This window comes from Lactuca virosa, chromosome 8 (assembly GCF_052849685.1).
Source record: "Lactuca virosa cultivar CGN04683 chromosome 8, Lactuca_virosa_CGN04683_v6, whole genome shotgun sequence".
In the NCBI taxonomy this organism is placed as follows: domain Eukaryota; kingdom Viridiplantae; phylum Streptophyta; class Magnoliopsida; order Asterales; family Asteraceae; genus Lactuca; species Lactuca virosa.
In genome coordinates, this window is record NC_136433.1 from 72,673,259 (window position 1) to 72,687,024 (window position 13,766).

Below are 13,766 nucleotides of genomic sequence, written 5' to 3' on the forward strand. Positions count from 1 at the left end.
CTCTTCACAAAGATATTAAATGAATAAACAAATAAAAAAGAACAGAAAATGGCATATCCGTCATTTTGGTTATGATAGGAACTATACGTGCAACAAAAGTAAATCATAGGGACGGTTCAAATTTAAAAAAAAAATTAAAAACCAAATGTGTAAATTACCCTAAACCGCAAGGACCATTCATGTAGCTTCCTCTAAATTTTTTTATATAATAGAAAACCAACAAATAATATCAATAAATTTAAGATAAATGTTATGATTAATAGGGTAAAGAAGTCTAAAAGACTTTTCAACTAAAGTACATGTATCATATGCATATCAAGTTCTAAAGTGATAGACTCATAGACACAAAGAGAGAGAGAGAGAGAGAGAGAGAGAGAGAGAGAGAGAGAGAGAGAGAGAGAGAGAGAGAGAGAGAGAGAGAGAGAGAGAGAGAGAGAGAGAGAGAGACTAATTTTGTGGAGAGGATATCGGAAAGAAACTGCGTTCACCAACTACGGGCAGATGCGCAGATTGCACGACGGAGAAAAGAGAACAGGGCGGAGAAGTGAAAATCCGGAGTAGGAGAAGCAATTGTCCGACGAGTGCCAACAGAGACCTGTGAGGGAGATGCAGTTGGTCGGCAGTGTTATTCCGGTAAGATTTAGACTTTTCCGACTTCGAAATTTGTGGATCTTTATTATTTTCTTAAACTCAAATCGCGTGTTAATAAGTTCGTTTCTTTGATTTTGTTTTATAGAGTTTAATATATAGCTTCTTAGTTTGTACCTTTGATTTTGTTTTATTGAGTTTAGTAGATAGTTCTTGGTTTTAAAAGTTTCCGATTCTTTTAATTCTATCAGTTATGTTATCAATGATTTTGTTTTTGATTTGATCAATGATTTTCGGATGATTTAGTTAGTTAATAACTAAATTTTGTAACTCTGCACAGGGGGCCAAATTAACAAATATAATAACCATTGGATTATATATATATATATATATATATATATATATATATATATATATATATATAGGGTGAGGTTCAATAGAGAACCATAATTAATCAAGGAACCAATCTTTTTTCAACTTTTAGAACTTATTTTTTATCAAAAAAAAAACTAAAAGTACAGAAATTCATAACTTTTTATCCTTTTTCCAATAATATAAAATTCGATTTTTTTTTACGTCAAATTCACAATGTGAATCTTTGAAAATTCACAATGTGAATCCGGATTCACACGGTGAATCCGAAAAATGGTTTTCACATTCACAATGTTAATATATGAATTTAAATATTTTTAAATTTTTTTTTTCGATAAAGACTAAGCTCTAGAAATTGAAAAAAAGATTTGGTTCTTTGAAGAACCAATAATTATGGTTCTCTATTGAACTTTTCTATATATATATATATATATATATATATATATATATATATATATATATATATATATATATATATATATATATAAACCCCTTTCACATCATATTTTAATCATCTTCTAATTATTCTATCTTTTTTTTTCTTTTTGATTATTTTTTATAAATATGTTTAGAGTTAATATATATAAGTTAAAAAAAAAATTTAATTTTAAAAAATCTTGAATCAGGTAAGTGAAAATGTTTAAATAATAAGTTGTAAAAAATTAAAGAGTTTAATACATCAAAAAATGTAAAAAAATGATTCTATTAATTACCATCAAATATTGTTTTTAATGAAAAAAATACCAACTTCTAATATCTTTGTTGAAAGTGAATTTGTTGAAAAGATTAGTCTAGAAACAATTGTGTAAAATTTCAAAAATGGAAACTTGAAGAGCGATATAACAATATTTGTTATTAGTTTTCTTGTTTTAAATTTTGACGTCATAATTTTGAACCATTTTTTTTTCTCTATATAGGTTTGTTTTGAAATTTTAATTTCAACACATTAGTTATTGTGTTTGTGTTCGCCCGTGGGTAAGGTGTCTTTTGTGCACTTCTAACCTTTACTAACTACTAACATATTTACAAAAGAATTCATTCGATTCTTGAGACAATTTTTATATCTCAACCTAGAGTTGTAAACGAATTGAAAATTCAACGAAACATTTTGTAGGAAATTTATTTATATTTGTTTATTTAATAAAAAACCAAACATAAATACTTAATTTTTGTTTTGTTTAGTTAAACAATCGAACATAATTGTTTTGATTGTTTATTTACATGTTCATTTATTAATCTTCATGTATGTTAATTTTAAGTATTAATCTTCATGTATGTTAATTTTAAGTTCTAATAGTTGTATGTTCATTTATGTTTGTCTAAATAAATAAAAAGACCATACAATTTTTATTTTTAAGTTCTGATACTTTTCTATAATAAAAACTACTTTTTTTATTTGTTTGTTATAAGAAAATGTTAGATATAATTTTTATAAATTGCTTTATTTAATTCGATTTGAATACCATCAAGTGCAATAAAAATTGTTGAATTTAACCCTTCTTGTAATACATAACAACACACGAGTCTAAAATTATAAAAAAAATGCATATATTTTTCTCTCAAGATAACTAAGAAATATATCTGTTGGTGTAATATTTTTTAAAGATTTTTCTCATTCTTTAATTTTTTTAATATTTGATTTTTGTAAACAAAAATTGAGACTATAACTAAATATTATATATTTATTAAAAGTTAAACTTCATATTTTCATCAATATAGGAGTTACAATCTAGTTTTATAAAAAAAAACATTGCATTTATCAATTTAATCTATTTTATTTATTTATTGTTTCATATCAAATAAGTATTATTACAAATTTTACATTCAATCATTTTTTTAACCAAAAAACAAACGAGTCGAAAGAATGTAACAAATCTTCCCGCCAAAAAGCCTCTAGATGTAAACCCCATTCTCCATCACGTCGAATCACCATCAAGTATCATCAACAACCTCCTACCACCACAACCACCACCACCAGATTCACAGACTGCTCATCAATGGCGGTGAAACAGACGGTAATTCTCGCAGCAGCTTCCCTACTAATCATATTCCGTCTCACCTCCGCGCTCCCAACGGAAACTATCACTAACGCTGCGGACACTCTCTCCAATTCCGGCTATGTCGCAATGTCCTTAACGCTAAATCTCGTCTCCGACGTTTTGCTTTCTTACCGTAACTCCGCCACCATCTTCACTCCACCGGACTCCGCCTTCGCTGACTACGGCCAACCATCTCTCGCCACCCTCCAATTCCACTTCTCCCCGTTAGCTTTCTCACTCTCAAGCATCCGTTCCCTCCCATACGGCACCAAAATCCCCACCATGTCCTCCGCCACCTTCCTAACAGTCACTACATCTCACTCCTCCGATCAGGTTTCACTAAACAACGTCAAAATCGTTGGATCTCCGATTTTTGACGATGGATCGTTAATCGTCTTCGCTATCGACAACTTTTTCGATCCAAACTTCACTATTCCAGATCCTCCAGTGCAAAGCGTTAGGCTAGATCATTGTACGGCGTCGTTCGGAGGTTACAGTAATTTCTCGTTCCACGATGGTGCTAACCTGTTGATATCTAGAGGATACTCTGTGATGGCGTCGTTTCTCAATCTACAACTCCTAGGGTTTCTAGGTCAAGCTACACTGACTATTTTTGCTCCTATTGATGAAGTGATGGTTGATTATTCCGGTCGGTTTCCTGATTATCCATCTCTGTTTCTCCGACATGTTTTACCTTGTAAGATTTCGTGGAGAGATCTCATTAGCGTCGATGATGGAACAAGTTTGGATACCTATTTGGACGGATTCAAAATCACAATTCATAGATCTGGAGGCACGTTTAAGGTGAACGAAGCTTCAATTACTTTCCCGGACATGTATTACGGTGATTCGTTTGTGGTTCATGGAATTCGCGAGGTTCTTGCTCTACCAAAGCCAGCAGAGGAATCAGGTGATGGCGACGGATTTGATGATATTCCTATTGGTACTGTACTGGTTGCTACTGTTCCAGATCGATCTGAGTTTTAATGGAATCAGCTTTGTTGAGAAATTGATTCAGGTAACACTTGTAGATTCATTTTATTTGATCGTGATCTTGTTTTAAGAATTTCACTTTGCATTGTTGTACGATTGCAATTTGTCTTCCAATAACAAAAACTGAGTAATCAACTTGTGATCTTGTTTCCTTCGTTTTTCTGGAAATCATGGAAATTAATGCAGTACTTTGTATGATCCTACTAAAATCTGATGAATCCATGGCCATTTGTTATAAAGAACGAATGGGATTTGTGAAAATCAATTCGTTGAATCCTCGATACTTGAATCTCAATAATCACCATTCAGAAATTAACATGTTTGGACCTACGAATTTTGAGCAAACTGTTGTCTTGGTTTACGAATTAACATGCATCAGAGCACTAAATAAGTTTTAAAGACAATAAAATCCTTGATATATATCGCTAGAAATGTAGTGGTCAATAATGAATTTGTGATTTATGGCTAGGGGAAATATTAAATTTTGAAATAAAATACTAAATAAAATTAATAAAAAGGAATGAATTAAAACAAAAGTAACAACTAACATCTACATTATTCAAATATACATGCATAAGAAAGAATTATCTGTCAAGTATGTGAATAATAATCAACTAATTAACTACTCGTACACATGCATACGAATTATCTAATTCTTTAAGAATATGTTAACCGTTAATTTCAAACACATCTATTTCTTTAAGAATCTGTTAACAACTAACATATACATTATTCAAAACCTAATTCTTTAGAATCTTTTAACTATCAATTTAACAACACCAAGTTCAAACTATGAAAGGATATAAACATCACATTCTTATATTGAAACAAACAAAAACCCTAAACCTAATTATCCCTTAAATCGACAACATTCTTGTGGTTTCGAGAACATATACAATTACAGTGAGAAATTGGTAACCGAAAATAAAGTGAAAACAATAATAAAAAATAGTGAAAACAAGATGGAAATACAAACCCGTTGGTTATTCACTCTATAAGACTTGGAACGCAAAATACATTCCTGAATTGTAGGAGTCATTGAATCATGGAAGAATTAAGTACAATCTAGTGATTTTTGTGATTTAATCTTGGATTTCCATTCTCCAATTTTGATTTTCTGAAACTTACTCTGTTATTGACTTCACCAACTTGCCTGCTCTTCAACTATTCACAACCGACTACCTCGCTACGGAGCCAAAGGGCTTCTAGCCCAGCGGTATCCGGTGTTGCCATCATTCCTTGAAGTTGAAGGTTCAAGTCTCGTTAGGAACATAGATGGTTCAGGAGTAGTTAATAGATTTGCCGTTCCCAAAAAATAAAAAACTTAAATTAGTTTATATTAATCTACTTTTATACCGCTATCTAGATTTTTGAAATGATTGGACCAAATTGAGCAACACATTAACACAATAATTATGAATAACATATCATCCTCCTCTCTCTCTCTCTCTCTCTCTATATATATATATATATATATATATATATATATATATATATATATATATATATATATATATATATATATATACTAGGCGAACACCCACGCGTTGCGCATAATACAATTATAAATTTAAAATATATGTTGTTTAAATATAAAAAAGTCATAGTTAGTTTGATATAATAATTTTTATACTAATTTAGTATAAAACATTAATTATTTTGAATTATATGATCATATTAAATCAATTAAAACTATATACGCTTAATCGTCATTTTATAAAACTACATTTGATTAACTTTTTAATTTCTATTACTGTAGTTATTTAAAACATCAAACATTGTTTTTGTTTTTAAAAGTAATAATATTATTTTTAACTATTATCGTTATAAGTTATTTGTAAGATACTTATTTAGAAATTATTAATGTTTATAAAAATAGTTTTAGGAAATATTTTAATTGATTTGGGATTACAATTTAGTTTTTACGTTTAACACTATAATTTATAACTTATAACTATTTACAAAATAGTCATTGGATTTTCTTTAAGTTTAATTGAAATTTTCATTTAAGTTAGTACTTTAACACTATATTTAAATTAACAATTTAAGTATTTTATACAAATTATTCAAAAGTTGTGACTTTAAACTGACAATTTAAGAAATAATATATCAAAACTAAGTATAAGTAAAATATGTTAATTTAATATTCAAGTTTAGTTAATTTTAGGATTACAATTAGCGTCTTACACCTATTTAACGTTATTAACCAATATATAATGATTATTATAAAAAATTGAAAAGTAATGAGAATTTCAAATACATGCGGTAAAAAGAAAAATATATCTTTCAGATTTACATGGAAAATTTAAAATATTCACGACTTTTACTAAGTTACTTTTTTGAAACGGTACAAAACAAACGATAATATTTAACATATCTAATTAAATATTATCTATATCACAGTATATAACATATGATCGATAACATCTATCTGATCTAATATATATTAACGATTAAAGCACAACATACAACAATTGTATTAAAAGAATCCAAAACCAAGAAAAATATATAAATAATTAGTATATAACAAACTTACAAATTAAAAGCTACAACATAATAATATATCTCAAAAAGTGGTCATAAGACCTCAAACCAATACAAAAACCTTTAAGCTTGTTTCCTTTATGAAGTTTGTATGTGATTTGTATGCATGTCTACACAAAAGATTGATCCTTTTATAGTAAACGTTTCATTAAGTGCTTATTAATCATAAGATAAGTTATAAAACCTTTGAGTGGTAAATCATTATTAAGAAGACTTTTGAGTTGTGTTAGTTAAAAGATGGGGGTTTCAAATGAATGTGGTTTGAGCAAAAATGATTTTATATGGAGTTTCAAATGCATGAGGTTCATGGAAAAATGCTAGCTTTATAAGATAGTAGACGAATTCTCGCGCGTTGCGCAGCGAAGATTAAAAATATATTGTTAAAATATTGAAAAATATATGTTTAAAATGGTTATGTTATTGACATTAACTTTGAGATGATATTTTTACACTAATATATATATATATATATATATATATATATATATATATATATATATATATATATATAATCTCTATTATTTTGAACAATAATATTCATTGACATCAACCCACATTCCTCATTAATAGAATTAAATATAATTATCTATTTAGTATTATTTTTAACAATTATTATTATTGATTAATTATATTTTTACTTATGCGATCATTTTCTAATTTCAATAATGATGTTCATTTATAATACAATTTATTTATAGCTAAATGTAATTTATAATTTGATGTTATTATCATTTAAAATTGTTATTCATTAGTTTTAAACCACTTATTATTAATAATAAGTTAAAGAAGACTTTTAAGAAACACTTAATATTATTATTAAAATGTGAAACATACACTAAATAATAAAGTGATAAGATAGACAATTTGCATTTCAAAAGAGACTTGCATGGATAATATGACATATCCATGTAATTTGATTTTCTTATTTATAATTATTGCTTATTAATTTTAAAACCACTTGTTATTATTAATAATTGAAAGAAGCTTTTAAAAAACACTTATTTTTATAATTAAAATGTTAAACATATACTAAAATATAAAGTGATAAGATAGACAATTTGCATTTTAAAAATGGCTTACATGGATAATATGGATAATATGACATATCCATGATTTTTAATTAATTATTGTTTTGAAGCAACATGAACATACAAACATGAATACAATAGTTAATTAAATATTATATATATCATCTTCCATAACATATGATCGATAACATGAATCTAATCTAATTTACATTAAAATTTCAACCACAACATACAATGATATTCTTAAAAGAATACTTAAATCAAGAAAATACAAAAAAGAATTAGTATATAATAAACTTACAAATTAAAAACTTCAACATAATAACATGGCTCGAAAATTTGTTCAAAGCCCTCAAACCAACACAAAAAACATTAAACTTGTTTTCTTTGTGAATTTTGTATGTGATTTGTATTTGTGTGTCTACTCAAAAAGATTGACCTTTTTATAGTAGAGTATCCATTAACTGTTTATTAAATATATTATATAAGTTATAAAACCTTTGAATTGTTAATCATTATTAAGAGACTTTTGAGTGGTATTCATTAAAATAGGAGGTTTCAAATGTATGAGGTGTTTGCAAATTTTTATGGGGGTTTCAAATGCATGATGTTCAAGGAAAAATGCTAGCTTTATAAGTATGTATGATACTAGGCAAATCCCCGCGCGTTGCGCGAGAATAGAATTATATAGTTAAAATAATAACTTTTACCAAATTCTTACTTAATATTTCTACTTTGAAACAAAATGTTAGTAGTAAAGCAAACATATAGTTAACATATTAGTTTTATTAAACATTATAGTTTAATTTTTAAGTCATTGTGATATATACAATTATTTGATAATTTTATAAACCGTTTAAAATTGTGTAAATTATATATCAAATGAATGATAATATAACGGGTAACAAAACGTATGAACAAAAATATGAACTGCAACTTTTAGTAACATAAAAATAGAAAGACATCTATTATAACATTTGTATTAAAAAAGATATATATACAACGAATAATAAAAAATATGAAAAATAAACACTATAACTTTTAATAACATAAAAACACTAAAACATCTATTATAACATTTATATTAACTCTTCATATTTAAATCACAAATCTCTTCAAATACATTAATGGTTTTAATGAACAAAACTTTACAACCTTATAAAAGAAAGGAAAATAAAAAGTTATTAGTGATTACTAATTAATAATCATAAGTTAAAAACTCTTGAGTTGTAACTAATAAATATACATAAATTAGAAAACTCTTGAGTTGTAGTGTGAGTTTCAAATTAATGCGGTGCTTGGAAATGTATTATTATTATTATTATTATTATTATTATTATTATTATTATATTCGTCTAAATAATTGGTTTTGATGCATCATTTTAATCCCTTCAATTATTAAACCTAAAGATATTTAATTATAAATTTATAACATACATAGGTGCACATACATGTTAAACAAATCACATATAATATATACATTTTCATAAATGTCATATGTAATTCTTGTCGTAGTAATATGGATAAATTACTTTCATATGAAGAACATATCATGATAAGTCTATCATAGTTACATATCAAATGTTCAAAATTATGTTATCTTTTAAATATTGTCTTTTAAATATGTTAGTGTAGGATAACCCAACAAAAAAATAATAGAAAATAAACATAATCAAAATAGAAAAACTACAATCAAATAAATAAGAGTATTGGGTGGTTGAATATATAAATAAAGATGTTACATAAACATACATTTAAATCAAAAGAAAAAACTAACATTCGTCAACTTTGCTCAAACAAAAAAACATATATCCATTTTATGAATCTTCTTTCTTCATTTAACACCATTCAACCATAGAAACTTGATGACAATTCTTCACTAATCTGCAATCAAAATATTTTTCTTGAAAAAGAAGAATCAGAAAGATATTCCAAGCAAAACATTGATCTTTGGAGAGTCACATTCAAGATTGAGTAATACACACAAATCACATATAAAGATTAAATGAGAAACTGAATATAAAGAAAGAATAGAAAAAGCTTCATTTGTTTTGGTTGAAAGAAAAAATCATATTACAATTACCATCGATGCGACATAACCCATTTCTTCAAATCATCATATTTGGATCGTGAATGCTTCAACTATATGAAAACTTTTGAATCACAATATCTTCAAATCTTTCTTACATGTAAGATTTTATATAACACAAAAGACACAAAATATTTGCCTTTTTATAGTAAACTTTTCACTAAATGCTAATTAAACATAATATAAGTTATAAAACTTTTGAGTGTTCAATCATAATTAAGAAAACTTTTGAGTTGCATTAGTTAAAAAAGGGGGTTTCAAATGAATGTGGTTTGAGGAAGTTAAAAAAGGGGGTTTCAAATGCATGAGATTCAAGAAAAAATACTAGCTTTATAAGTATGTATGATATATATATATATATATATATATATATATATATATATATATATATGGGTTCCATCCTCTTTAACGAACATGAAAACACCACCCACACCTAGGGGTGTGAGAGAAAACCAAAACCGAATAATCGAACCAAACCGAACGATGTTTGGTTCATTTGGTTTTGTTAACCGAAAACATATAACCTTATTCAGTTTGGTTTTGGTTAAATTTTTATTATTATGATTAAACTGAATAAACCAAACAATTTTTAAAGTAATATATTGTTAAAAATACGGGTTTCGATTACTTGGAGTATTGAAAGTTGTAATTTTACTTTCAGATTAAAGTATTTTGATGTTACAATCGAAATCTTTAACCATATAAAACTCAATAAAATTCAAGAACATAGAATTAAGAGAAATTATGATTATGTATGTCCCAGAAAAATGACCAAAATATAGGTATAATAACTCCTTATCTAAAAACCAAAACTGTCACAAAACAATTTTATAACTATAACAAAACTCTCGTAAAACTGCAACTAAACCAGGTTTATTATTAGGGTAACAAACCGGGCTATTTTTCGACCCCAACCAGGGGCTCAACCCCTTAGACCCCGTTACCAGGTAGGTTGAACCTGGACCCCGTGGTCCAGGGGCTTCGCCCCTAAATAATAATGTACTTTAAATCAAGACAAATTCAAACAAGTGTGCACTTCGTACTGCCCTTGTTCAATATTTGTCAGGATCACATTGGTTAACAAGTTAAGGGTCGTTTGATATAAGTTCTAACTAGGTCCAAAGACGGATTGGGTCCAACAAAATCCAATTGGCATGTTTGATAAGGATTTGAAAGTTAAAGACTCGGTCCAAAATGTGGACTCGGTCCAAGGTTTTCATCATATTCGGTCCCCCCTTTTCTATTGATGGACCGACTCTTTGTTCCTGAAATCAGTAGAACGTTCGATTCCTTCTACAACCCTTCCTTCCACATAACACACCACTGACGACACCTCAGGGGCCTCTACCGGCGACGATCTCCACAACAACGCAGGTAGGACGATTTTCTTTTCGATTTTCCCCTGTTAGTGATCAATTGAACTATTCTAGTGTTTTGAATATCGATTGAAAGGAGTATATGAGTGTTATCTCTAACGATACTTCTTCTCTATTGACCCAATACTCCAACAAGTGTGATTTTCTTAACCCCTGCTTTTTTTAACTATTGAGAAAATTGTTTTTTCACATGTTTATTGATTGTTGTTGCCGCTAGTCATTGCGTTATATATATATATATATATATATATATATATATATATATATATATATATATATATATATATATACACACACACACACACACACACTGTTTGTGTTTGTTGATGCTGCTATTGTATGTTATAAATTTGAACTTCTTATGTTGGACTTGAAAATGAGGTTATTTTTGGTCAGTTTTATATAAAACCAAGAATATTAGGAATCTTTAAAACAAATTAACCACCCTCGCTTGATGTTCAGATCATCATTTTGTGTACAAATCTTAAAAAAGAAAATTCACATTTTAAAGAGCGATATGAATAAGGATTGTTTCCAAGGGATTTGTGTTTAATGATTGGTGGTGTAGTTTTGTTAATTTTCTTGATTTCTCAAATGGGGCTTCATGTTATAGGAGTGGACTTCGACGTGTCTGTTTTGACAGATGCAACAGAGCATTTTGGGTTCAACACACTTGCATTTAAGGATTCGTGGTAGAGTTTTTTTTATGTGTTATTGGATTAGTTTTGTGGTAATGTGTGAATAAAGGTTATATGTTACTGGATTAGCTTTGGTCATCTGGATATGTGTTATTGGATTAAATTGTTTTTGGTTATTTAATTATCTACTTTTAGAACCTCATTCATTGGAATTTATTCTTGCAACAACTTATGTGTTATTAAATTATCTACTTTAAGGGTAATATAGCCATTTTATACAGTCAGTCAGATGTAATATCAAACAATAAGTTTCAGTCAGAAGTTAACTCAGTCAGAACTTCTAACCCAGTCAGCTTCTAACCTAATTAGAAACTATCAAACGACCCCTTAATCTCATTACACTTAAATAACACTATTTTAAAATAGGTCACAAATATATATATATATATATATATATATATATATATATATATATATATATATATATATATATATATATATATATAACTTTATATATAATTAGTATTTATTACTTATTTTATACATTAAATACCTAATTTTATTCACAAAACTTATTAATTAGTATAAATCTAGTCAATTTGCAAATTCTAGTCAGTTGAACTTTTTAGAAATGTTCTATCGTTGCTATGGCCAAGCTATAGACTAGTGTCCTTTTTTCTCCCTGTTAACTTCAAACCAAATAAATTTAGCCAAACTACTGATTTAAGTCATTCGATCATACCTCTTCATCTCTACCTCCTCCATGTTGATGGGATGTGTACCTACTATACCATACCTCTTCATCTCTACCACCATTACCATCAAATTCCGAATTATAGTTTAGATATTACACCGTACCAACTTCCTCATCTTGTTGTCCCTCCTCGTCCTCGTCCTTGTCCTCACCTTCTAGTGGAAATAGTCCAGCGGCATGCTCCTGGAGTTGTTCTTAAAGATCAACAGTAACATCGGCACTCGTAGTGCTTCGTGCACTATGTGATGGTTGCACTCTTGGCTACTGGATAACAGGTGGGGTATGAAAAATGAATGGCGGCGTCCCATAGGTGTGGTTGTTCTGGCTGCTGCAAGCACCCCCAACATTCACATTGTCCTCGACGTTCAACATTTTCCTAATTTACGAAGAGTTTTAGATTCACATCACAATTTTAGTAAGGGAAAGTTCATACATGTATAAGCAACTATCATACATCGTTCATAACACACCCTCCCCCGCTTAAGATTCTAAAGAACCTAATTGAGTCGGTCTACACTATGAGTCTGAACACTGACCTTTGTATTCAGTTCACTCATAGCATGACTCTGATAAAAACTTGTAACGCCGTGATTTTTCACCATAATATTTTTTATTATTTAAAATTTTCATTTAACAAATTATAGCAAAGAAAGTCTTAATTAATATATTATAAAACACCACCAACGATACTTAAATAAAATCTTTCAAAACCAACTTATCAAAATTAAAGTTTGTAAAACTAATACCAAAATAAGTACCAAAAACCAGGTGTAAAAGAAATATCAACGACAAGTCTCAAACCGGTATAATCATTAAGGTAATACTATAACTAACTACATAAAAGAGTCCCAACCTCACTAGACCATCGAATCATGCTACATGTACCAATGCAAAGCAAAAGCAACAAACAAAGAAACAACTGTCAGCATCAGCACAGTGAGACAATCTCAAGCACAAAGGTATGAAAACAAGCATACTTCATACAATATGTTTAGTCATGCAATTGATTCATACCAAATGACATACATCACTTAATATTATCAATATATAATGTATATATTAATCTTGACAGTTTTCATCGTAGTAATTATTATATGATTTTCTTCGCAATAATTACTTATAATGTTCCTCTCTATCTAGGCTCTACAACATTACTAATCCCTACTAACGTGACTTGACGACCCAATGCACTAAGCAGGGCATGACTCCCACCGATAACACTATCTCTGTTTCTCCGTTTTCACTACTCCGACTTTGCATATACGAGTACAGCGCATTGTCGTTCGAGAGTGGTGTGATTGGTATTTCCACACATATATCCCCACCTAAACGTGATGCTTGATCT

General features: G+C 28.5%; 1 protein-coding gene across 1 annotated transcript; it reads left to right on the forward strand.

The window, feature by feature from the left end:
* The first annotated feature begins 2,906 nt into the window (after positions 1–2,906).
* On the forward strand, positions 2,907–3,986 carry LOC145134389 (putative fasciclin-like arabinogalactan protein 20). Its single transcript, XM_079069242.1, has one exon. It carries the CDS (start codon positions 2,958–2,960, stop codon positions 3,984–3,986), a length of 1,029 nt encoding a protein of 342 aa, XP_078925368.1. The 5' UTR covers positions 2,907–2,957.
* Positions 3,987–13,766: the final 9,780 nt, after the last annotated feature.